Genomic DNA, 25,012 nt, shown 5'->3' on the forward strand with positions numbered 1-25,012 from the left:
GTCGTCGGCGGGCGGCTTTCTTCGCTCACTCTCCGAGCAGAAGGACAGGCCTGCAAATCTCCGCCCGCCCCAGCTGAGGGGGAAGGCCGGCTACCTTCTCGCCGAGCACAGCGCCTCCCTTGCGGTCCTGCGAGAAGGCGCCATGTGTGGTATGAGGCGCCCCCAGGTGTTGTGGTCAATAGCGAAGGGCAGGCACTTCATCACCATAAGCATGCCCCTTCTAATATTAGGCAGCAGAAATAATAATGAATTTCTGCTCAGTATGGATTCCCTCGTATTTGCAGTTAAGGTAGTGAAGAACCCCTGAACACCTTGAGGAGTGAGGGGAAATTTCACCGAATTCGATGCAAGTTTTAAGGGGTCGCCCACCACTTCTGTTTGTCCCGTGATTTCTAGGCCTGAGGTTTTTCTTTCAAATTATTTTTATTAGTTTTCCAAATTATTGCAAATCAAACCAAATCACTTTAATTCAATACAATTAAACAAACAAACAGGTTTCCCACTCCTGTTGCAAACAGGTTTTTCTCTCCCCGCCCCACCACTTACCCTGGAAAACCAGACATCATCCTGCAGAAAACCCTATCGATGTTTGTTCCCATTCAGGAGTAAACAATTCTAAATGTTTCAAAAACTTGTGATACAAAAAAGGCCAGACACACAGAACCCACATTTTATTCAGCCATAGTCTTGTTGAAGTATATTCTCAAGTAAATGGAATGTTTTCAAGGATGGATCACAGATGTCTCTTAATGAAATAATTCTGTATGTTTATATATATTAAGGGTGTGCTGCAACCACAATATTTGCCTTGTGTCTGTATCCGTAGCTTTTGGAAGCAGCCTGATCTGTTTTGGATCTGCTCTGTCATTCCAGTTCAATTCAGGTTCATTTCTGTTCATCCAAATCTCTGTTTTGCTCCCTTTGACTATAACAGGGAACCTAAAGATGGTGGTCATGGTTTTTTTTTCCTTTTTAACATAAGTGGGTGGAATTTGCAGGCAAATGAGCCCCTTTGACTTGGATGGAGCCTGCCAAATTCCATGCATTCCCATTCATGGGTTTTCATACAGGGAACTTTTACAAAAAAAAATAAATAAATAAAAAATGTTATCTGCCAGAATTGGATGCGCATTTTAGGCATGGTCCAACATACTGAAGGGATGAAATCTGTCAAATTTCAGAAATAAAGGTGCATTGGTTGTTCTGAAATGAAAAGCTTTACTATTTTCGGGTGTGCATTCCCCTTTGGAAACTGTAGACATGAGGTGCCCCTGGATAGAAAACATGTCAAATTTCAGACAAATAGGTTCAGACTGGGTGATGTTACCTTCATTATATCTTAAAAAGCAACAACTGGGAGAATGATTTTTCTCACTCCTCCCCCGCCCTTCTTGGAAGCATCCTCCATGAAAAAAGGAGAGAGCTATGGTTTTTATGGAAACAGCTATGTGAGAAAGAAGCAAGCTACCTCAGTCTCTTACCTCCGTCTCATGCCCTGCTGTCACAGCCAAAACTCAAAGGGGAATGACAATCCACATCCCTCCCCCTCTCTGTCAAAATGGGGACAGGGAAGGGGGCACAATTCCACTTCTTCTCTCTCCTCTCAAGCTCTGGGTGTTTTCCCAGACATCTTGATTTCATTTCTCAGCAAAGGGGAGGAGGAAAAGGCTATGTGTTTGTTGAAAAGCTACTTGGAAGGTTGGGAATTCCCTAATCCACCTTGAGATCTCTTGCTTTGGTGTAACCCAACTCAGTAACATGAAAGACTACCCTGAATCACCCTGATGTGCCTTGTTATTTGGGTATATGCACAGCTAATGCACACCCCTAATATATATTCCACTATATAATGGATGTGATTTTCCTTTAAAGGAACTCAACTTAGTGCTTGCAAAAGTGGCATCACGTGAATTATTCAAATAACTCAAAATAAATAATTTATACATACCAGGCGATAAAAGCCAGTCCCTCCCTCCCCTCTTTTGTCATCCCACTCCCAAGGAACTAAAAGTCTATTTTTGTATGAATGAATCTTGATATAAGTCTAGCAACTGGGCCAACATAATCACATTTTGTGCACGTAAAAGGAGAGAAGATTTATAATTCTTCATTATATTTGTTATACAAGACATATGTAGGCAAGAGGTAGCTTCCAAGATAGTGAAATTCTAGACAGTGACAATTTCAGCTGCAGATTTTTGTGTGTGTGTTTGTGAAAACCAGGTTTAAAAAGCCAATAGTGCTGGATAAATAATAATGTATGCTATCTATCAGACTGGTAATGGAGAACCTTTTAGGGTTTCCTTTTTATTTTCTTGTTTATACTCTGTGATCTCAGATATCTATAAATTAAAACTGGTCCCAAGATTTCCATGAAGGAGAGGTTGATGAGTCACTTTTCAGGAAAATGCAAGCATGCCCCAGGGTGCTGTCTCATATCTATTCCCTTTAAAGGCAGTGCATTTCCCACATACTGCTGATAAAACAGGTAGTTGGAAACCCCAAAGAGTCTTGTGGCAACTTAAAATATAACACATTTAATAAACCTGTTAGTCTTTAAGGTGCCACAAGACTCCCTGTTTTCTGCTGCAAGAGACTTAACATAGCTACCCTTCTGGAAATAGCTGAGTGGAGATAGTGAATGTTCATCTCTGTCTCAACAGTTGTTCCTTTATTCTATCTTTCACTAAGGTGAGCTTTAACAGCTAACATCCCCATCGATTGGTCTTAAATCTGCATGTAGGACAACCTCAATGGCCATGAATCTTACATCCAAATCCCGTGTCCAAAAGTCATGGGTCTGGATTGTTCTTCTTATTCTAATCTAAATGTGTCTTAGAATGACTTCAGCAAAATATTTCCATAGAACCAAAATAGAGAACACTATATGCTGCTATTGATTTTTGTTTCTAAGTTGTCTCTTTCTTGAACTTTTTCCAGTACAGGTACGACCTTGAGCAAAGAATCTGCAAACAAAGCTGCTGGATTCTGGTGAAATAAGATAGTGATGGCACAGGTGATCAACAGCCAGTTATCATGGCCCTGTAAGTTCCAACTGTTGGTTCCCCAGGATTTAAAAATCACATCACACACCCCAAACACTTCAAATGGCAGCTGATGATCTACCTCATTTCTAAGTGAAATAAAAGTCCTAAAGGAGATACCAGAGACCCCATGGCACTTTGAAAGAAAAAAATTCAGATAACTAGCAAGGATCTTTTAAAGGTTCTGTTTGGAAATATCCAGGAATGGAGCCTGCCTAATGCTGTATGGGTTAATACTCCACAGTTGTGGGGCCACCACCCAAAAAGCCCAGTATCATATTGGACACTTTAATTATACTAACCGCAATGTTATATTACTTATGACATTGTTTTTGTGTTGTTCCTCTGGAATGTTCTGACATCTTCAATTTATTGAATTTTATTGGGAAATCGTATTTGAGCTTTGTATTGTGTTTTCAGTGGCTCCATTTTTTACACTTTCATCAGTAAGGTGATGCACATGCCCTGCAAACACTCAATGCACTCATAATAGGTGGGACAAATGGTTGAATAGGTCCTAGATTTCTTAGGTTAGTCAGTTACAGAGGAACTATGTTACAATTTTATGCTTTTTCAAGAAGTTAATTTGAAAACAACCAGTGTAAACAAAATGCTGAAATGTCTTCTGTTTCCTAAAAAAAAAAAAAAAGGTCATTCATGAATCTGTGACTTAAGAACGTGCAAAAGAATTTTCTGTTCTTTTGTTTTGTATTAAAGATGGTCTGTGGCCCCAGATTGACAGTGTTATGTTTGCCCATTTCTAGACCGATCTGTTCCAAAAATAAGTCTTCATGGGTTTTATCCTTCCTTGGGTCCAGGGCTTTTTTTTTCAGCTGGAACTCTCCAGAACGGCATTCCAGCACCCCTGAGCTGACCTTGGAAGTTTGGAGAGAGATTGACCAGCCTCAGAAAAGCCTCGCTGTGCTTCCAGCTCATGAGGAGACCCTCCCCAGAGCCTGAAGGGGACATCCTCTGTGAGCTTTTTGTGAACCAGAGGCACAGTGGGGCTTTGCTGAGGCTTTTCAGCCACCCGGCTAATAGCTGACACATGAGAAAGCTGTGCCTCAGCTGAGCAAGCCCCCAGCTGCTCTGGAGCCAGAGAGGCCTGGGGTGGGGGCTCCTTAAGCTGCTGTGCTGAGGCACAGAAGCCTCTTCATGCCCCATGCTCTGGCTCACACAAGGCAGAGGGATGGGGAGAGGTTGCTAGGCTGATCAGCTGCAGTGCAGCCTCAAAAAGCCTCTGGCTGGCAAGGGAACTACCCCGCTCAGCTCAAAGAGATCCTCGTTGGGCTCTGTGGTGGGTCTTTTGCATTCCAGCACCCTTTTCTCTAAGGAAAAAAACACTGCTTGGGAATATCAAAGGAAAGGCCACTGTTTGGATATATATTCCCTGCTCCAATATGTCATATCTTCCACCCAAAGATCATGTCAAGTCAGCTTGCCACAGCCTGTTTTTGCTGCAAGTGAGAAAGATACAAAAAATTACAGAAGATTTAGTTGTTCCATAGTCGGCACTAAGTATGTGTCACAGCATAAATAGAATTCTAGTACCCAGGAATTTGAACAATCCACATCAAAGAGCCAGTGAGGATCATCCATAGTACAAATGTCTAATTTAAACATTAGATGTGACCTGCACCACCCTAATGGATGTTAAGCCTCAGGAGAGCTCCAGGCTATGTTCCCCTCGCCTCCCCAATTAATCTGGCAAGAAGTCGAAATGTTCTTCTGGCAGTGGATCTTAGTGGTTGCGCCAGTAGGAAGGGTAATCCCTTTCAAAAGGGTTTATTTTGTTTATTGTGGCTGAGGCAAAACAGAGCCTCAGTTGGTCTGAATTTGGCATTTGCAACAGAACACTTCACAAGAGCATCACTAGGAATGTAAACTCAGAATCCCAGCAGAGGTTCACAGGGAGAATTTCTGATCTCAAAAATCTTTGCTGTGTAACTGTTTTTGCAGCATAGCAATGGCAATCAGCTTCTGAGTAGAAACGTCTAAGGCTTCAGTGCTGAACACTGTGAAGCAGTTCCCACAGGGCCCAGTTTAACGCACCCCTTCCCTCACCAGTAGCCTTGACGCATGGTGCAGCATTGTTATTCCATGTGCACCCCGAGGCTCAGGTAGAACGATCAGGTTCAGCAGAAGCTCTCCATGCTTTTCCTTCAAATGTTCCAGCAGCTGGTTTTACCTGGGTCCTTGGCATGCAGAAGCTGGGGAGAAAGTTGTACTGGTGAGGGTTGGCACCAGCGCATAGCACTCTCAAGACAGTTGTGAGCACCCCAACAAAGTCCACTGCTGATGCTTACCTTTGGCCACTCTTTAGCTGTTGTTTTCAGACCTGGAATGCCAGGCGGTCTAGCCATCCTATGAATTTTCCCCAGTGCCCTGGGGCAACAGTACAGCTGGGCATTTAAAGGAAACCTAACTCTGCAGCCTGGCCCTACTTTGGAGTTCTGCCATCCCCAGGACAACTCATAGGGACTTGCTGATGGAGGGTGTCAGGAGCTGGAGCCAGGTGTAGGTCAGCGATAAAACATTAAAGCACCCAATGTCAGTGACATTAACTCTGTATTCAAAGAAACAAAACAGTGCAGTCCTAGTGGTTGCAGCAACCCTTCCCAGTAGGTCTTGCCCCAGTGAAGCAGTTGTGAGGACTGAAGGTCCCCATTTTCCCACCACTCTCTAAGGCTCCATCCCTGGTTCCTTCCCCAGCAGCCTAAGGCTTCCGCATCTTGCCTCTCGTTGCCCTGCCCTCTTCATTTCTCCTCATGTTCTGGGAAACCAGGTGGGAGAGGAGCTTGTCACAGCAGCAGGGGGAGACTCCCTAGATTCTTCACCCACTTTCCTCATCTCTGTCTCTTGGCCCCACTCCTCTCCTGCCTCTGATTCTGGACTGCTCTCTGCCATAGTCTCTTCTTGCTCACTAAACCCTGTTTCCTCTTCAGCTTCCGACACCTCCTCCTCCCAGTGTGCCCCCTCTTCTACCTTCTGAGCATTCATTGTCATCACACCACCTATCACCAGGCTCTGAGCCTTCTTCATCTGGGGGTTCCCTTGGAGGTTCCCCAGCTGGTGCCTCCTCCCACTCCTTGGCATCCAACCAGTCCATGACAAAGAGGAGCATTGTTGGTGGAGGTAGACCACCAAAGGGCTGTGATACAGGTTTCAGGTTGGGAGCTCGCCATGATACTGAAGGACTCTAGCAGCCATTCTGCTCTCTGTGCACTCAGGATGGTGGATTGAAACAATAGGCATGTGCCTTGATTTTCGCAAAATCAACTCTGTGGCACTTTAAAGACTATCATGAGGTAGCCAATATGGCACCCTCCAGGTGTTTTGGACCACAACTCCCTTAATTGCATACCACCAGCCATGATGGCTGCCATGATGGAAGTCCTAGTCCACAATATCTGGAGAGCACCATGTTGCCTACGTTGAACTGTCACATTTACAGCCACAGGCACTTTTGCTGAATGACACTCATTTCATCTGAGAAAATAGGCATTAGCTTCATTAGCACCAGTTTAATCAGCAGATTAATCAATGGTGGGCAATTTTAATCTTTGAGGATACAATTTAAGTGCAATTTAAGGACATGCCAATTTATTTTCCAAGGCTATTTTGTTCTGTTATTATACTGTGATGGAACATGGAAAAAGCAAGTGTCAGGGAACTGCCATCAGTGCCGGAGGGAGAGAGCACTATCCAGAGGGATTCCGGAGAGCGTCCCGGGATTGGGAGAGGCAGCCCATCTTCTGGGGAAGAGAATCAGCATAGCACCAGTGGAGAAGGGGGGCAGATGGGGGAAGCGGCGAGGCGGTCCCATGACTCCTTGCCGGGGACCAGCGGGGAGAGTAGAGGTCCTCCGCTGCCTACGCCCTCCTTGCGCAGAAGGCTTTCGCGCAGAGAGAGTAATAATAATAATAATAATAAATTTTATTTATATCCCGCCCTCCCCAGCCGAAGCCGGGCTCAGGGCGGCTAACAACAATAAAACAGCACAAACAACACTTTAAAATCATTCATTATAAAATTAATTAATTCAAGCCACTGGCAACCATTGGGCCAGAGCTCTGCGAAGATTGCCAATGGAGGGAGTCAGGCTGTGCCCTGGCCAAAGGCCTGGTGGAACAGTTCTGTCTTGCAGGCCCTGCGGAAAGATGTTAAGTCCCGCAGGGCCCTGGTCTCTTGTGACAGAGTGTTCCACCAGATCGGAGCCACGGCCGAAAAAGCCCTGGCTCTAGTTGAGGCCAGCCTAACTTCTCTGTGGCCTGGGACCTTCAAGATGTTTTTATTTGAAGACCGTAAGTTTCTCTGTGGGGCATACCAGGAGAGGCGGTCCCGTAGGTACGAGGGTCCTAGGCCGTATAGGGCTTTAAAGGTTAAAACCAGCACCTTAAACCTGATCCTGTACTCCACCGGGAGCCAGTGCAGCTGGTATAGCACCGGGTGAATGTGATCTCGCAGCGAAGACCCCGTAAGGAGTCTCGCTGCAGCATTCTGCACCCGCTGGAGTTTCTGGGTCAGTCTCAAGGGCAAGTAGGAGGAGACTAGGCGTCATAGAGCTTCTTTGCTGGAAGAAGTTTAAGAAACACCCACTGACCGATTCTGCCAGCGATTGAGACAGCCACGGGTGAGTGGCTGTCCGGATAGAAAAGGTTCACTCAGGCAATCCAGCCAGGTGTTTGCACTGGCTTATGCACGAGCAACCCCTAGAACCATTACAGCAAGATATTAAATATCACCTTTCTTCCTACTAATTGGTGGTAGCTTTTATTTCTAATTCTAAGTTATCTCACACTTTTTTCCTATCTCAAAAATGACCCAATGCCCTTCCGTCAAATTTTTGATACTATGCAAATTTATGTATATACTGTTAGCCAATCAGTTAATTGGTTAAAAGACAGATGAATCTGCAACAGCACTTTTAAAATAAGTTGGAAACCCTAGAAAATACCCCTAACAAAGTGAATTGAAACATTCTTATATACAAAGAGGGAGGTTTGGCTGAGTTTCTTGCTTTGATGTGTTTATTCCTCCATTAGTGTTGTAAATAGTTCATCTGGCAGAGCAGTTGCCAAAAGCAATTATATTAACTCTCAGATGCACGTAACACCTAATTCCAAACAGCACTAGAATAGCCAATAATACTGTGTGACAGGTTTGGCCAATCAGAATCTTCTAATGTCTTCTAGATACTCTTCATCATTATTTTAATTTAAGACATGCCAGACAAGTACGAATAAAGTAAAACCATTTAAAATAATGCAAATTTAACAGTCCATCTCTTACACAGTAGTATAAAGAAGGAATAGTGATGAGGGCACATAACTATACTGGGACATGAAATGGGTCTCATATTATATAGGGTCTTTTCAGTTTTGAGTAATTGTATGTACTCAAGGTGGTAAATGAAAAGCCATATGTCAGCTTGCTGGGAAGCATAGTGAAGGCAACAGGCTCTTTGCTTTCTGCCTAAAAGCATATTCCTCCCTTGAGTTCTGCTGGCCAGGAGGAATGAATTGTAGGCATGTGACTCTGTCTAGCTACTGCTGATTAGGTAGCAGCAACACAGCTTCTGAGCTGACTCACTGTAGAGCACCACATATCAGGAGCAGTCTATCTGTGCTGTGTCAGTTTAGAATTTCAGCAGCAGTACTTACTGCCCATAAAGGAATACATTCGTTTTTGGCTTAGCCCAGATTTTACCAATCATTTCGCAAGTGGAACTGTTCTGGGATAATTACTATTTTATACATTTGGAAACTTATCTATTTGGGAACTTGCCTTGGGCCCGGAAATTACTAGTTTATAGGACTGCTTTTGGGTGGGCGGGAGGAAATCTTTCCTTTCTTCCGGGCAAAGAGGTGAATTGGAATATGGAAAGGAGCGAGCTAACGTCTCCAAGGAGTCGCCTGGCATCACTCCACCTTCTTTTGTTTCTAATGGCTGTTTCAGACCACCCTGCTGCAAGAAGTAACCAAGGTATGCCTCGTCAGGATTTGTACATCAAAGAGGCTGTATGGCAAACGCTCAAATTCATGATGAGAGGTGGAAGCTTAAGTCTTAATAGGTTTTGCAGAATGTACATGACGGCATTCTTCTTGTTGCCAGGCTACAGTAGCCACCTAGCTATTACAATAAGAGCAGCAGAATGCAAAATGAATACAGTAAAATTCAAATTGAGGAAATACAGTGGTGAGTGGCTTTTTCAAGGGGATTGTACTCCAGAAGCTCAGGTGCACTACCATTATTCTTAGCCTGGGTTTAAGGGGTCTTGATTTAATGCATTGGCTGAACTCCACCTACAATATCAGAATGGACTGGAGGATGAAAATATCAGATTGGCCTGGAGAATAAGCAGGGCTTATTTCAGTTCGGTGAAAATCCTGGCTGTCGGTATGCTGTTCCACAAAAGAAAAAGCCACTGCTTTCCAAAGTGCTGAAGAGATCGTCCCTAATCAACCCTAGAATTTGCCAGAACCTGGCCCTGCTCCATGGATTGCTATCAGCTTGAAATGATGATGGAGCAAGAAAAAGTCCAGGCTATGAGGAACCTCTGTTCAAGCACCCTTTTTGAGCTGTTGCTGTTATATCTGACACACATGAAAAAGTATTAAAGGGAACAGGTACTTACACAAGCTGTAGAAACGGGATCATACTGGTTTACTGAAAATGTGTGCAATGAATGGTCCATGCAGGAAGCATCCTTCTTTTCCTGACTTGTCATCAGACATGGAAATCAACAGCAAAGGGAAGCTGGGTGAGTCTGACCCCTCGCTACCAGATTCCGGAGAGGACAAACAGCATGGAAAGGCAGCTGAATGCCTACCTGCTTGTGGGCTTCCCATAGTCATCTTGACAGCTAGTGTTTCAAGCCAAATGCTGGCCTGTCAAAGAGCCCCTTTGTCTGATCCAGCGGCTCATGTTATATTTCTGCAACCAGTCCTAGAGGAGAAACAGGCACCACTGGGGCTGGGACTGGATAGATCTGGGTGCTGCTTTCCTTTCTGTTCCTCCATCCTTTGCGGCGAAGGTATGGTCTGAAGTTCCATTCAGCATAAACACAGGATAATTTTCAGAATCCTGCATGCATTTTACTCTTCCATATGCTGGAACTTTGGGTTTCTGTATTAATGGAGTGATGCTTGGCGCTGGCTGGGTTCCACAATGATGCAACGGTCCTGTAATGATGCATGCCCAGCTGCTGGTTCGCTTTTCTCCTCATAGCCATTCTGGTCCTTTGTAGGTGAAGCTGTACCCCTCAGTCCACGCCTAGCCAGTGTTGCGGCCTTTAGATGTCATAGAAGCCAACGCCTTCACTATTGGCCATGTTGCTCTAGGGCTGCTCTAAAGGGCATCAGGTTACCCATCCCTGTCTCTAGGCCAAGCTCTGCTGCGAGCCTTTGACCACATTCTGCCCATCCCCAAATAAATCCACTCTAAAGGAATAAAGCAACATTCCCTTTTCAGCTTTGTACCTCCGCTACTGTTTATCTGCTACTCTCCTGTCCTCGAGATTCCAGTCTCCCTGGCAACAGTTGCCTGGAGCTCCATATGTTCACCTGGCCCCTCTTGTCCATCACCTTCCATCCAGGTGAAGCTTTCCTCCTCTACCACACTTGACTCACCACCGGTAGGGATGTTCAGGGGAAATTTGATTCAGTTCACATTCAAAGACAAATGCACCTAATGCACATTTCTGAAACATTGTGGGAGCTGCAAAACAGCCATCCTTTGAAATTTGCAATTCTCCTAATTTTGCAATGCGATTCTCCAGGCAAGTGATGTGTGCAAAAAGCCCCTCATAAACCAGGTAAAGGGTGCATAAGAAAGCATATATTGGTGAAAATAACACACACACCACTGTGTTATATTAGGTGAAATGTTCTTTGCAAGAAATATGTACATTAGATCAAAATGGATACAAAGCTGTAATTCCTGAACTGTCCAGCTGATAAATGAGCAGGTGGCGACCCTCTATGACAGTGAGCCTGGCAGTAGATCCGTAGCACTCACAAGGGATTCCTGTGTAAACTGCTGCCAGTGTGACCTGTGCACATTCAATCCAATCCATACCTGTTTCTCCAGCAGAAAGAGGAAAGGAGAGGAAATCTAGGAGGAAATCAACCAGGCATCTTGACACGGGCCTCAACAGAAAGGTTGTCTTTCTCCAAAGATTTGGAGAGGTCACAGTGATTGAACTGACAATTGGGAAACCAGATTTCCACAGCTAAAGCTTGAGTGAGCCATTAAAAAAAAAATCCATACTATCCACATAATCTTATAAACAGATTGATGACAATACAAAGCAGATACCCGGCTTGGCAGGAATGGGAATATAAGTTCATTTTTTATTGCCCTGTAATAAAAATAAACCATTGTAATGTTTAGACTTGTGGTTAAACCAGATTGTGAGAAGTAATCTTTTGGGCTTTGTGGTGCTGGGCTGGAAAATATGAACAAAGGCATTGCGTTCTACTGCATAATGCATGGGTATAGGGAGATGTGTGCAGAAGCTGGACACGTGTGGGACAGGGGTTAAATGAGGAAAAGTTGCAACATCTCATTGTCCTAAGACTCAGAGAACAGGCTTAAAGGGAATCCAGAGCCATTGGGAGCTGAGCAGAGTTTGCAGTTTTTAAAAATAGGCCATTAGTACCACAACAAATCTATTGTCCTGGCTCTTATTTTCATTAGAGACACATTTTCAGTTTGAAAACAGACATCGGCTGATGCATTTACATGTCAGGCACTAAAGTAATCAAGCAGGGAGTCCCATGGATCAGTGTTTGCAGTAAAGGGGAGCTCACCATTGTCAGGGGGTGGTGTTTCGTTAAAGCCCCTCACCAATAATTTGAGCACTGCACTTATTACTCTGTTCCTTGCATCAGAAATGACTGCTGGTCAGTTTAGTGGACTTCAGGTAGTTTGGCAGATCCAGTGACAGCAGAAGGCCATTCCTGGGCCACTTCCTGTTACTGAGTTTCCAGAATGGTTGTACGCTTTCCCTGTTTGGGCAACATTCTACAGTGGGAGATTATTTATGTCCTGATCATTTCTCTCTGCTCAACTTCTAGTTGCTTGCTACCTCACTGTCTTCCTAAAGGAGCTTGCCTGCCCTTGACCATGAATGGCTGACAGGTTCACTTTCACCACCTCAATTCTATACAAGTCCCAACTTCCAAAAAAGATGGCAAGAGCTTGACTACCTACCTGCCATAGTCTTGGACTTGCTTCCATCATGTGTTGTTGTACTCAAGTCAATAGTTTGTGCAACCACTGCTTAACAACCCCGTAGTCATACATGGGATGTCTATGTTTTCTGAACCACAGCCCCAGCAGAGGGCTCATGGGAGTAGTTGGGTGCAGGGATCCCAAAGACGGAAGCCAAAAACACCAGAGTGATCAGTTCTAGTGCCTTATTAAAAAAGGTGTAGACTTACAGCCTGACAGCTCTCCTCACTGAACCCAAGATGGACACCACAGCTAGGAGATGGCTTGTCTGTACCCAAGCACAAGTGCGTATGTTCTTCATCCACTAAGCAGCATACGTAACATGGCCTAGGGCTTCCCATCAATCCACCTGCCCAGATGAGGGCATGGGTGGCAAATACCCAACTCTTCCAGCTAGTTCCCCTTTCTGGGCTCAGAGCCCAGCACCCAAAGCCCACTGATAAGGATAACTTCAAAGCAAGCCAATCAGCTTATATCAGAGCAAGTGAATATAAGCATATATGAGCTCATTGATACAACAACTACCAATTAATTGTGGGGTTGTCTTGACTACCAAGATGGTGTTAGCAAAGCTCCCAGAACAGTTCACCTTTGGGTCCACACGCTACGAAAGGTGTTTTGGCCCTTTTCTACATAGGACTACCCCTAGCCTCAATCTCAAGAGGGGAAATGAGGTTCATCAGCATGAGATCCACTTAATAAAGGCCTACAGATACTAGATGTTCAGCTTGATAATAGCAATTCCTGTACCATTCTCTGTTGGTGATGTACATTCCTCTCAAATTCTGTGCCCCTACAACACTTCTAATCATAACCATATATTTTATTCTTATAAAGGAAAATAATTATATTGATGCCTGCTTACCGGCTATAGTATTCTATGAACCACTATTTTCCCTCAGCACCTGAAATAATGGAGTTATACTAAAGGCAAAATTGATCCATTCATTTTCTCTTGTCGTTATTATGCACCTGAAGTTCGAACTGACAAGAGGATTATTTAAGTGCTTTCAATATCATCATCATCATCATCATCATCACTATTACCCATAAGTGTGCACAATGCTTTAGAGTATGCAAGGGAACAGGTCCCTGCCCCAAAGAGCTTACAGTCTAAAAATTGGCACAGGCGAAACAACAGAGCAAAAGGATAGGCTGGGGCAAATACTGTACAATTATTTGAGTTGCATGTGTTTTGGCTTAGTTACAGCAGCAGCTGTTCCACTGGACCAAATGGCAAATGGTGGGCAATTTTGTAATTGTTTCTCCCAGCCTGTTTTTCTTAAAGAAGTGCAGCTGTAGGTGGCTGAAATCAGGAGCAGAGGAGCAGCAGCAATTGTCTGCTCAAAATCATGGTCTTTTCACTTTGCGGGGGGGGGGGGGGATACAGGGAAAGGAAAGGGTTAAGCACCCTACCTTACTCTCTCTGATGCTCCACTCTTGATTTTTAGCCTTTCATGGCTGCTTGTAATTTTATTTTTATTTTTAAAACCCACTTTCAGTAGGAAGAATCATGGAACTGCCCAACACATATCATTTGTCCCTTTCTCTGACAGAGAAGACTCTACCAGTCCCAGTGACGGTTTCATTTTATGCAGTACTCAGTTCATCAGATTCTGTCACCTGGCCAGCAGGTTAGCTATGCTCCACTTGTCTAATCTGTAAAAATGATCCCTGTGTCAAAAGATCAAAAATCCTTCTAATGAATGATGCAGTGCCCAGGGAAAGAACCATCTCCAAAGGACTGATGTTCTGCTTTTTTGGTTTTGAATTTTAAATTAAGGGATGTTAAGTTTAAGTACATTTATTATTGATCTGCAGCTCCTTGCACATAGAATGTTCTAAAGTCCAATAGTGCTCTAAATATCTTCTACTTATAAGAGCAATGATAGGATAATGGCGAAGATAAGAACTTACTCCTAATTGGGGGGTGGACATTGCCTTTTCTTAAACTGTGATGTAGCAAATGTAAGTTTTAAGCAGCCAACGTCACAGTGCTTAATTCCTGGTAAAAGTAAGACAAGAGCTCAAGCCTTGGATAAAACATCCTTGAGAAACCTCTCCAATCCCCAGTGCTGAAGGCTCCTTCTTCAGTGGTTAAGCAAATGCACACCCAACATGCTCAGGGGCACTGGCATATATTCAGATGTCCTAGGCTAGGGCGAAGCCTTGGCTTCAGAAACAGATGCTGAGGCAGCGACTTTACATAGATTAAGCCCCACTCCTTTGCCTCTTTCTAAGGATGACACAGCCTACCGCAGCAAATAAACAAGTTTTCAAAATAGTATGCAAATTGGTTTGCTTCAAAGGCTGGCTGCTGTACATTAGCAAGACAAAGATGCAAGGGAGGTTTAAAAAAGGATTTTGTCTGAGAGCAAAAGAGCATTTTCTTTCTCAAATGACAGTTGTAGGCATTCTTGGTAATAGGCTCCATGTGTGCCTGTTTGTCTAGCTGTGACCCGAGCTTGTGCGAGAAAAGCAAACCCATAAGACAACTGTTCCTTTTGCTGTGATGGCTTTGGACCGTGTCACTCAATTTCCTCTTTTTGCTGTCACTTGGCATATGCAAAGCAGAAATGAGGGAAGGGAGCCCCAATTCCCAAAGGACATTTTTACACAGGTGGAGGGATCCAGTCAAAGATGATGACCGATCTCCCCACCACACACACTCACACACACACAATCTACCTCACGCCCACGCACCCACCCACCAGCAAAGCATAATGTTGTGCTATTTTTGGTAACAAGAAGAGGGCCTCCCCTCAGACGAGAGAGAAAGGGAGAGCGCCGTGTATTTTCTCAGTTGCGTCACTTTGCAACCTAAAGCTGTGTTGTGCTCAGTGTTTCTTTGCGGTGATGCAAGCCCTCTTCTGCTTCTACAGCTGGTTGGATTTTCCTCCTCCCTGCCTTCACAGCACCTCGCAGGTTCCCTCTCTGAGAGCACTACGCTGCTTGAGTGAATAGAAAGAAACATACAGCTCAGCTGCAGGTTTTCCAGCTACAAAAAGAGAAAGAGAGAGAGGAAACATTCAGAGGGAAAGAGACAGAAAAGAGCTGGAGAAAGAGAGAGAGAGAGAAATATATTGCTGTGTCTTAACAAGAAAGACATTCAACGGCTGAATAAAAAGGTGCGGGGGGAAAAACCCTGTTCATGTTTTGGGATATCATTCTTTCAACTGGCTGGAACCAGAGTGGATCAAAAGAATGGGAAATGCCAGCAAACCCTTTAGAAGAACTGCTTCTTTCCTATGCTTTTTCTCTGTACTGTTGCTGACTGAAGGGAGCAAGACAGGGAAGACAACATGTCCAGCTTGGTGTATTTGTACCAAAGATAATGCTTTATGTGAAAATGCCAGAGCTATTCCGCGCAGCGTTCCACCTGACGTTACCTCACTGTAAGGGCTGTAAGCATTTGGTTCTTTTAATTTCTGTTTAAAAATTGAGCCAGCATGTGTGGTGTTTTCAGTGCAGGCTGAGGGGTGTCTGCAGTCGTGAATACCTACAGCATTCAAAACCCGGGAGCCGGGCGTTGAGGGGGGATGTGCTTAATGTTGTTCTCTCTGAATTCAGCTAGAACATCCAATTTATTTCTTTTTCTGAAACTTGTAGCATCCATTTCCCCTTTTTTGTGGAAATAATGTAAATCCTAGTGATGATGACAACAAATGGTCCTTTGAAGTGGTAAATAACTATTCCGGGAGCTCACGTTAACATAAGGTCTGTTTTCTTTTCCTTCTAGTTCCTTTGTGAGATCGGCTTTTACTAAAATCCCAGAAAGGAGTTTTGTCTTCTCACCATCTCTGCAACTTCTGTGAGAAAGATTTATATCATTGTTACTTGTTATGAAACATGTGTATCTAAAGTAACGGGGCTTTAGTACTTGTTCTATAAGAAATAGTGCAGATCAGTTATGTAACAAAATGCACCCTAGCGATTCCAGTAAGGGTAATTAAAGGTGTGTCATGCCTAGTTGGATATATATATATAACTTTATCTTCCTCTTTAATATTTGTTAATTGCTGTTATCTTTATCATTATTATCTTCATTGTGCTTACTTGGCAATATTATTTGGCTAGGCTAAATTTAGATGCCTGATTATAATTGTGTTCCCACATTGCGTTCCTAAATCACATGTATTGTACTTCAAAGGCCTGACTATACTAATGGGTCGTAATTATTAATTCCCCACACTTTTAAAATTTGGTACTGGTGGATGTTAAAGTCTAAGAGTTGTTGCTGACTAAATAGCCTGGCTGCTTTCAGAATCGAGACCTGAATTTCAATGGGACAATTCTGCAAGCAAAACCCGTAATGTTTGCTTCAGTAGAGGTTTAGCATTTCCCACAGATATTTCTTTAGGTAGGGACTGGATTTGTCCCCTGTTATCCATCACAACAGAGACCTGGAGAAAAACTGAAGTCAGTTGATGTTTTGTGCAGTAGGGATAGCTCAGAAATATGTCTGTTTTGAATGTATACTTTGTGTGAAATAGAGACACCTATAAAGGATGGCCCTTACATATGACTGATTTGGTTCAGAAACCTGTCGAGAAATCTTCTCTCATTTAAAAAAAAATTTGTGTGTGTGTGTGTGTGTGTACATGATGGTAGCATAAACGAGATGAGTCAGCCCAGGGCATCATTTTGTTTGGCTACTAAGCATTACCTTCTGTTGGAACATTACATCTATTCAGTTCAAATGCTGATGCCCTGATAGTTGACGCTATGACCCTTCCTGTTCTTGTCTACTGTCAAGGGAGCTGATAAGAAGGCATGCGCACAGCGAGTAAGGTTTTGAATCCAGGACAAATGAGTAAATATAGTTACCATGGAAACCTTTATGTTGCCCCTGTACACATTATCCCACACAAGCTTTTTTGGAGTAAGAGCATATTACAAAAAAGAGAGAGAGGCAAAATTCACACATCATCTGTGCTGGGGGAAAGAGACGGTTACGGTTTTTGTATTTGGTCGTTTGTGTGCCCATAAAGGGAAAGGCACATCATGAGTTTGCCATTTAGCTGTGAGACACCACCTGCACTGCCATCCGGCTATGTGGTGCAAAGAACATGCGAGGTCGCCCATCTCAGCAGGCTTTTCAGCGAGGCGGCACGTTTCCTTGGCTCACAGTGCACTTGCTCTGAAGGCCCTTTTGCAGGTGGAAAAGCAGCATATACATTTCAGGATAAACAAACCTACTCCATGCTTTTGAAACACCAAGAGTCCAGAAGCTCACTTACAAACCTAGAAGCGCAGATTTCAGCTCCAGGTGTATGTGCATTGTAATAATGTGGTGCTAGAGCAATGCAAGATAACTGTAAGACTCTTAATCTCAAGGCCATGGGTTCGAGCCCCGTGTTGGGCAAAAGATTCCTGCATAGCAGGGGATTGGATGAGATGACCCTCGTGGTCCCTTCCAACTCTACAGTTCTAGGATTCTAGGAGTCACCAACCTTTCTGGGCTAGTGAGCATATTTGCATTCCGGAGAAACTGTTCTGGGCACCACACCGCAACCTAGTTTAGAATGTTTATTTCACGTCTAATTTCAGCTGGGGAGGGAACCAGGTGTGTACCAGAGAAGGCCAAGCTCCACATAAATTCTCATCTTAACTATTTTTTCTTCTTCTAGAGCTTATGCCATACAGGTCTTCTTGACTAAAATTATTTCTGTTCAGTTAGACCGTTACCTGTTGGAGTTATTTTGGAAGGCCAGGTCACTGGTCAAAAGAGAATAGGTTTAGGTCCTTTACAGGTAACATCAACATTGTGGCTTTCAAATCCTATAGTAAACAGTATAGAGAAATGTCATGATACCTTACAGAGATTGTAGCTTGAAGTCTGCCAAGTGGGATGCATTTCCCGAGTAATATGTAGAAGATATAGCCAGGAAGATAGGAAGCACACTGCCAAGGGCTGTGCTGGAAGTACGTAATGCAACATACATAGACAGCCAATCTGCATGCTTAGTAGCATTTGCTCTGTGATCTCCTGACAGGGCCCAAAGGACACATAGAGCTGGAAGGATTCTAAAAGATTGTCAGAACTAACCTCCCATTGTAAGATTAGACCATCTGCATACCAACCCTGCACAGATCACCCCACGCAACCCACGGGTGAACACAGAAGGGTCCCCACAGAACAGGTCGCTCCAGAACGTGATCCAAACAGTGAGCCCTGACTACAGTCAAGCTAAACTGGTAGGCAGAACACAGCTTCTCCTGCAACATGTTCAGGACAGAAATGGTGACAAGGATTCAGGGAGTTTCTTAGAGCACAGTGGAGCTTCACTGAGCCCATTCCTCTTCCACTTGCACCACTCTGCATTTCTCAATTAGCTGCTCATGAAATGTAGGAGGCCTTTCGGTGTGGTCTCCAATGCAGAGCAAGGACCTGTTTATTGATAATTGATCCTGATCGGTTTGCTGGGAGGCTAGATGATGTTGCATCAAGCTAGTGTTGTCCCACACTTTCTGGTGCTTTCCCTTATCACTTTCCTTATTGTGCAAAGTCCAGTTTTGTGGGGGAGGCAGGCTTGTCACACAAGAGGTCCAAAACAGTTTTAACTGCGCAAGCTGAACTTGCTGGAATGTGATTGAATGCCACCCCAATATACCAATAACCTGGAAGCAAACAGGAAACAAGGGAAGGCCCAGCCAGTGCACCCATAGAAGGGTTTGGGCACTTTCAGTCCCAGCAAGGCTTTCCAAATGGAAAAAAAGCACTGAGTCAGGCATTCATTACTCTCAGGATATAGGCATACAAATCATTCCAGATGGGAAAATGGACATTTCCCTCTGTTTTTACTTATTTCCTTGCCCCTCTGGTTCTACTGCCCTCAAGAGGTCTATTCATCTTGCTCTTTCTGCTCCAGCATCTGTAGATTATTTCTGTGGGACTCCTCAGTCAGAATGAATTATAGAAATTAGTCATACATGTTACATAATTTTGACCCATTGTGAGCCTAGAAGATATACAAATCCCCATACAGAATGTCCCCTACTATCTAATCTATTGAATCATGAGCCCTATTCCTGTGTTCCTCACATGCAAATCCAGTTGTGGGGGGGGGGACTGTGCTCCATAGCCCCTCCTGTCACTGGCTTCTTTGCCTCTCACACACAGAGGGCTGAATGTCTTCAGTGAGGTCCCTTTTTGACTTGTGTAGGGGCTCACTGTGTGATTGAGAACCCTGGAAGGTCAGTGTTCTAGACCATGCAATGAACCTGCCTGAGTAGAGAAGGCTCCCTACTGCAGAAGTTCTGACCCCAACCCATGGTGGCTGACAAAGTTAGCCATAGCAATGAGGCAGAAGGCATGGGGCCAGGGAGCATGCCTCTGCTTCACAATTCAGATTGCATGTGTGAGATTGCAGTGCCTGAATGATAGGCTGTGCATATTCTTTCCTTTAAAGAATTCTGGGTACTGTAGTTTACTCAACAAAGTTACAATTCCCAGCATCCCTTAACTAACTACAGTGCCCAGAATTCTTTGAGGGAAAGAATGTGTTTTAAAGGTATAGAAATAGGAAAAAGAACAAATAAACAAAACATGCCCCCCAGATATTCTGTAAATGTCTCTAAAATACTCATGGTTTGACAGCAAGAATTGTTGCTAGTAGCTGTCGGTTGACTACTAGTAGTTGATTTGCCTTTCTCCAATCTACTACAGTTACGGCAAAATCCTACCTCAAAGTAGGGATAGAAGAACCTGCCTGTTTTGGTTTGCTCAGTTTCTCATTTTTCTAGTCTTAAATTCAGTTCTCTACAGTGCTGAAACAGCTTGCATTTTTTTAAATTAAAAAATCCTCATGAAAATTCTTCAGCATTTTGGCATGAATTTCCCTTAATAAACACATTTTTAACTAATGTTCACATTTTTGCAAACATTTTATTCCAATTTAATATGCTTTTGCATTTTACTTTCACTAATATAGTCGTTTTTTATGTGCTCTGTGCCCTAATATATGCATTTTTTCAAACATTGGTTGGAGAACTGCATTGCAAAATTCAAGTGAGTGTGGATTTTGAAGGATGGTTATGTTTCAGTTCTTATATTGCCTCAGAAAGTGAGAATTTTTATAGACTCAGCTTTAAATGCACACAGAATCAAATTTCTCTCTCATCCCTATCTGGGAGGGAAGTTACTTGAAAGTAAACACTCATTCATTGCAAGTCTTGGGAACAGAGGCCCCTATGGCCACGACACCTTCCTCTTCCTGGAATAATTTTTGCTGAGGAGGGTGGGGAGTAGTATTAGACTTGCCATATGTCTGGAAAATTCTGGACATGTACAGAAATCAGGTGTCTAAAAGGGGGGATTTTTTGAATGTTAAGAGAACTCCGGAATTTCCAGAACGTATGGCAACCTGAGTTTTTTTTTCAGTTTTCTGTGTCCCCCCCCCTTTTAAAAATATTCCAGGGGAATCTGCACCCTAGTAGCAGTGGAAGTGACAAGAGGTCACTTCCCTTGGCTGGAGAGGAGGGACAGAGGGAGGGGAAGGGAGGGAGTAAGGTGACGCAGCAGCCTAGCTGCTCGTAATTTGTTGAAAAGGGGACCCTGTACCAGGGCGTCCCATGGGCGTCGCAGTGGCGGAGGCAGTGAGAGAGGGTCTGTAGCTGGGCACTTGGGAGCTGCTAACAAGGCCACCTTGCTCAAGGGGTACAAGGTGGCAGCACCTCCTTGTGTTGCCGGGGTGGCCTGCAGCTGCTCTGGGCCACCATCCCATTCCAGCTGCAGCACTGTCAAGGCAGAGATGGGGGCCAAGCAGGTAACGGGGGGGGGGGGGGGAGCGCGGTACCGCAGGAAAGTGTTTAAATGAGACCTGGATAGGCCTGGATAGCAAGGACAACAAACTGTGAGGAAGGGGGACAAAACCAGCTGTGGTATGTTTGAGGTTGCGGGGGGAGAAAGGTGGCAGTGCCTCACTACATGTTTCTGAGGGCTGTTGGAAGCCTGGGCAGGTTTGTGGAGGTGTAGTTTAGAGGAAGGTTAGGTGGGGGGCATGTTGGAGAAAGGGGTGCATTAGGGCCTGGCTGTTTTCATTTGGGGGGGGGGGGTTCCAGTATCTAATAATCTTCCTCTTGGAGATGCTGTGGAGGGTAGTTTTTTGTTTTTAGGGGTTTCCTGAAAAAAGCTCAACAACTTTGGGGGTGTCAGGAATTCTACTACTTGAAATATGGCAGTCCTAAGTAGTATAAGCTTTCAGGTGCTGTCGGTCACCCAACTGGCACATGGGGCCACATTTCACTTCCTCCAAGTCCTGTAGAAGATGCCATGTCAATCATATCAGACAAGGTGTTCTCCAAAAAAAACAAAAAAACAATTAGTAAATACAGATCAATTTTAAGTTCAAACATTCTTTTATGCATGTTGAAGCTCCATTGCATTAAATTACATAAATTACATTATACTGTCATTTAATGTTTGCATTTTATCACATTGCTAAATGTATGTTAAGCATAAAAACAATGTTTAAGCTGCAGTTTTAAAGACTGAACTGTACATTGAGTCACTTCTAACGGTTACCCAAGTGGAAGGCAGCTTATATAAGAAACTTTTCCCATGCTGTCCTGCCCCCTAAAAAGCCTTTCAAGAGAGTTGGAGGGCCTCCCTGAACAGCCACATGGAACTGTCATGCAAGAGGGGAACTACCTGGAAGCTTGCATAAACAGAGATATTTCATTAAGCCTCACCTACACAGCCACATGGACCCCTGCTGTAGATAACATGAAAAATATTTACCATAGTAGCCATATTTACCATTGAGAAACAGTTAAATTACACACTGATCTCTTGATTCTTTGTGGGTTCAGAAACATATGTGGATCTGAAAGAGTTTCTCCATTCATTTTACAGTGCAATACTCAGAAGTAGGCCTCATTGCAAAGGGCATTGAATAGGGCATCCTTTATGGAAAGTAAGCATAGGATAGCAGCTTACTTAGGGCTGCCATAAGTCTGTGGACTTTTGCCAAAGTGGACATATGACAAGCAGGGTGATAATTTTCCCGGGGAAGATGTTGTTCTTTGAGGAATATGGCAAGTAAATCGGAAAGCCTGTCCATTCAAAAGCTCCCATGTGCATCTGAGAGCACAGATGAAGCTCTGGAATTGGGGCCACTTATGCAGACTTCACGTGCCAGAATCAAAACTCCAAGCAAGGCCACAGTATATTTTTGAATGCACAGGTAATGATATCAAATGCACAATGAGCAATAATGAGAAACTATTGGGAAACTCCATCATTTCAAATAGCCACACATTTATAGATTGCTATTAGCCTATTTCCCAAAGGTTCTAATGAACATGTCAGTTTTCCAGCTTAGGATCTGGGCATTGTCTGCTTTTGTATTACAGTATTTCCCTTGGGTTGTTCTTATGCAGGTGATGGAATATGCCTCCTGAGATCTGTGGTTCCTCATCTTTAACTTTAACCAAGAACCAGCAAGGTGGCTTTTAAACATCTGTTCCAACAGCATGTCACTGTTTAGTTATTTTTTGCTTTATATTTCTTTATACAGGTTATTTACAGCAAATACATTTGATGTCATTAGCGGTGATGCCTTCATGGGCCTTCCTCATCTAGAATATTTGTGAGTTGAAAAAATAATGTGAAAGATTTCTTGAGAGTGGTTGTGTGCTTGAGATAGAGAGATTCCTTTGACCAAGCTGCCTTTATTACCCATTGCAGGTTTATAGAGAACAACAACATCAAGTCTCTTTCGAACACTTCCTTCCGAGGACTGAAATCTTTAATTCACCTGTAAGTAAAAGTGTTTGTTTTATTCCTTGCCATCTTTACAGAACTATATCAATGACATATTTCTTTTCAAGATGTTAACCAGCTAAAGGTTTCGGGGGTTGATTACCTGTTTTGCCATTAATCAATTGATTATACAATTAAACAGGCAATTGGCTAATGTATCATTTAATAATTCAAACCCTGTTCTGTGAGTAGTGTTAGTATCTGCAGCTTGGATCCAAGGAATCAAGAAACTGCTTTGCATATACAAGGAAGCTTTGAGCTTGACTTTTGTTTCGCCCCCTGAACTGCCCTTCACGGCAAGATTTTAAATTTAAAGAAGGTTCAAAAGCAATTTGTGATATTGTGGAGGTGTGCCATGCAGTGGGGGAAATTAAACAGTTCCACTGGGTATGCCCAAATCCTTGGGTAATCCTAAAGTAACTCTTTGGATCTCAGCCAGTGTGATCCAGGCATTAAAGTTTATGCATAAGGTCTTTTGCATACATGAATGAAGCTATCAATCTCTTGGCATGCTTCATGGTTTGCAATTTGGAGAAAAGTGAATAACACACAGTAAAATAGCACATTTTCTTCTTCTCCATCCACCAGCAACTTAGCCACAGAAATACTTCTAAAACTTCACCCTAAAATGAAAATTGTGCAAATCAACAAGCGTGGGGTGTCAGTGTTGTGCATGGGGTTCATATCTTTTGGATCGAATCTAAAGGGAGAAGTGCTAGTACAAAACAATATTTCACAGTCAAATTACCACCATTAGCAGAAACCAAATTTATCTATACTGTAAATTATACGTGAAAAATGCTTTCTCCAAATAAGGTTACTTTCAGAATATGGAAATGCACTAGAACTACCATCCCCATCCCCACCCCTGGCATATGTAGTTCAAAGTCTTATTTATTTGAATCATGCATAAATAATATAAAATAATGGAAAATTTTGATATGAAAACAATATTATTTATTTAAGACATTTATATACCGCTTGGGACGCGGGTGGCGCTGTGGGGAAAAGCCTCAGTGCCTAGGGCTTGCCAATCGAAAGGTTGGCGGTTCGAATCCCCGCGGCGGGGTGCGCTCCCGTTGTTCGGTCCCAGCGCCTGCCAACCTAGCAGTTCGAAAGCACTCCCGGGTGCAAGTAGATAAATAGGGACCGCTTACTAGCGGGAAGGTAAACAGCGTTTCCGTGTGCGGCTCTGGCTCGCCAGAGCAGTAATGTCACGCTGGCCACGTGACCCGGAAGTGTCTCCGGACAGCGCTGGCCCCCGGCCTCTTGAGTGAGATGGGCGCACAACCCTAGAGTCTGTCAAGACTGGCCCGTACAGGCAGGGGTACCTTTACCTTTACCTTATATACCGCTTAGTTATTCACATTTCTAAGTGTTGTACATAAAAACAACCCACAGAAAATGGGACAGTAAAACAATATATACCATCATAAAATGAAATTTTTATTGTAGTTGTTAAATTTATAACTACATCACATACATTCAGTGATCACAGGGTAGTGTATGATTTAAAACCAGCAATAATAATACTGTGTGTGTGTGTGTAAAAATCATAAAATTAGGCTCATATTGGTCAATGAAACTAATTGGCACAGTCCAAGAAGCTAAAAAAATACGTCAAACGTCCAAGTGGAAAAAAATCATCTTTAAAAGATCCAAAAAAGACAGTATTGAGGAAGGGGGAATCACATTTCCAGTGGGATGACATTTGATTATGGAACAGGACTTGTGGTCAGTTCAATCCCTGCTTCATCCCATAAATATATTATCAGATATATCATGTTCAAGTACAATGTATATAGATGTAATCAGTAATCCTGTGGTCCTCCAGATGTTGTCGGCCTCAGTTCTCATCAGCCCCAGCCAGCATAGCCAATCAGCTGGGACAATGGACATGGTAGTTGAAAAACATCTGGAAGGCCACATATTCTCCACCCCTGTCTATGAACTACTAAGCAGGGGG

The 25,012-nt window shown here is 43.5% G+C and overlaps 1 protein-coding gene across 6 annotated transcripts in view; it reads left to right on the forward strand.

The window, feature by feature from the left end:
* Positions 1 to 25,012, forward strand: part of LGI1 (leucine rich glioma inactivated 1) — a 30,863-nt gene that overhangs the window by 168 nt on the left and 5,683 nt on the right. The window contains exons 1-5 of one of the 6 annotated variants that reach the window (XM_083443628.1): positions 11 to 149; positions 2,941 to 3,044; positions 16,021 to 16,092; positions 22,802 to 22,873; positions 22,972 to 23,043. In XM_083443628.1, coding sequence (XP_083299754.1) covers positions 3,037 to 3,044; positions 16,021 to 16,092; positions 22,802 to 22,873; positions 22,972 to 23,043 — 224 coding nt within the window. In that variant the 5' untranslated portion in view covers positions 11 to 149; positions 2,941 to 3,036. Of the gene's footprint in view, positions 1 to 10; positions 167 to 2,940; positions 3,045 to 14,858; positions 15,686 to 16,020; positions 16,093 to 22,801; positions 22,874 to 22,971; positions 23,044 to 25,012 lie in introns of those variants that run through there. The other 5 variants (XM_083443627.1, XM_083443629.1, XM_083443626.1 and 2 more) reach the window with 5 other exon arrangements.

The sequence above is a fragment of the Podarcis tiliguerta genome, assembly GCF_965153285.1.
Source record: "Podarcis tiliguerta genome assembly, chromosome: 5".
Taxonomy (NCBI): domain Eukaryota; kingdom Metazoa; phylum Chordata; class Lepidosauria; order Squamata; family Lacertidae; genus Podarcis; species Podarcis tiliguerta.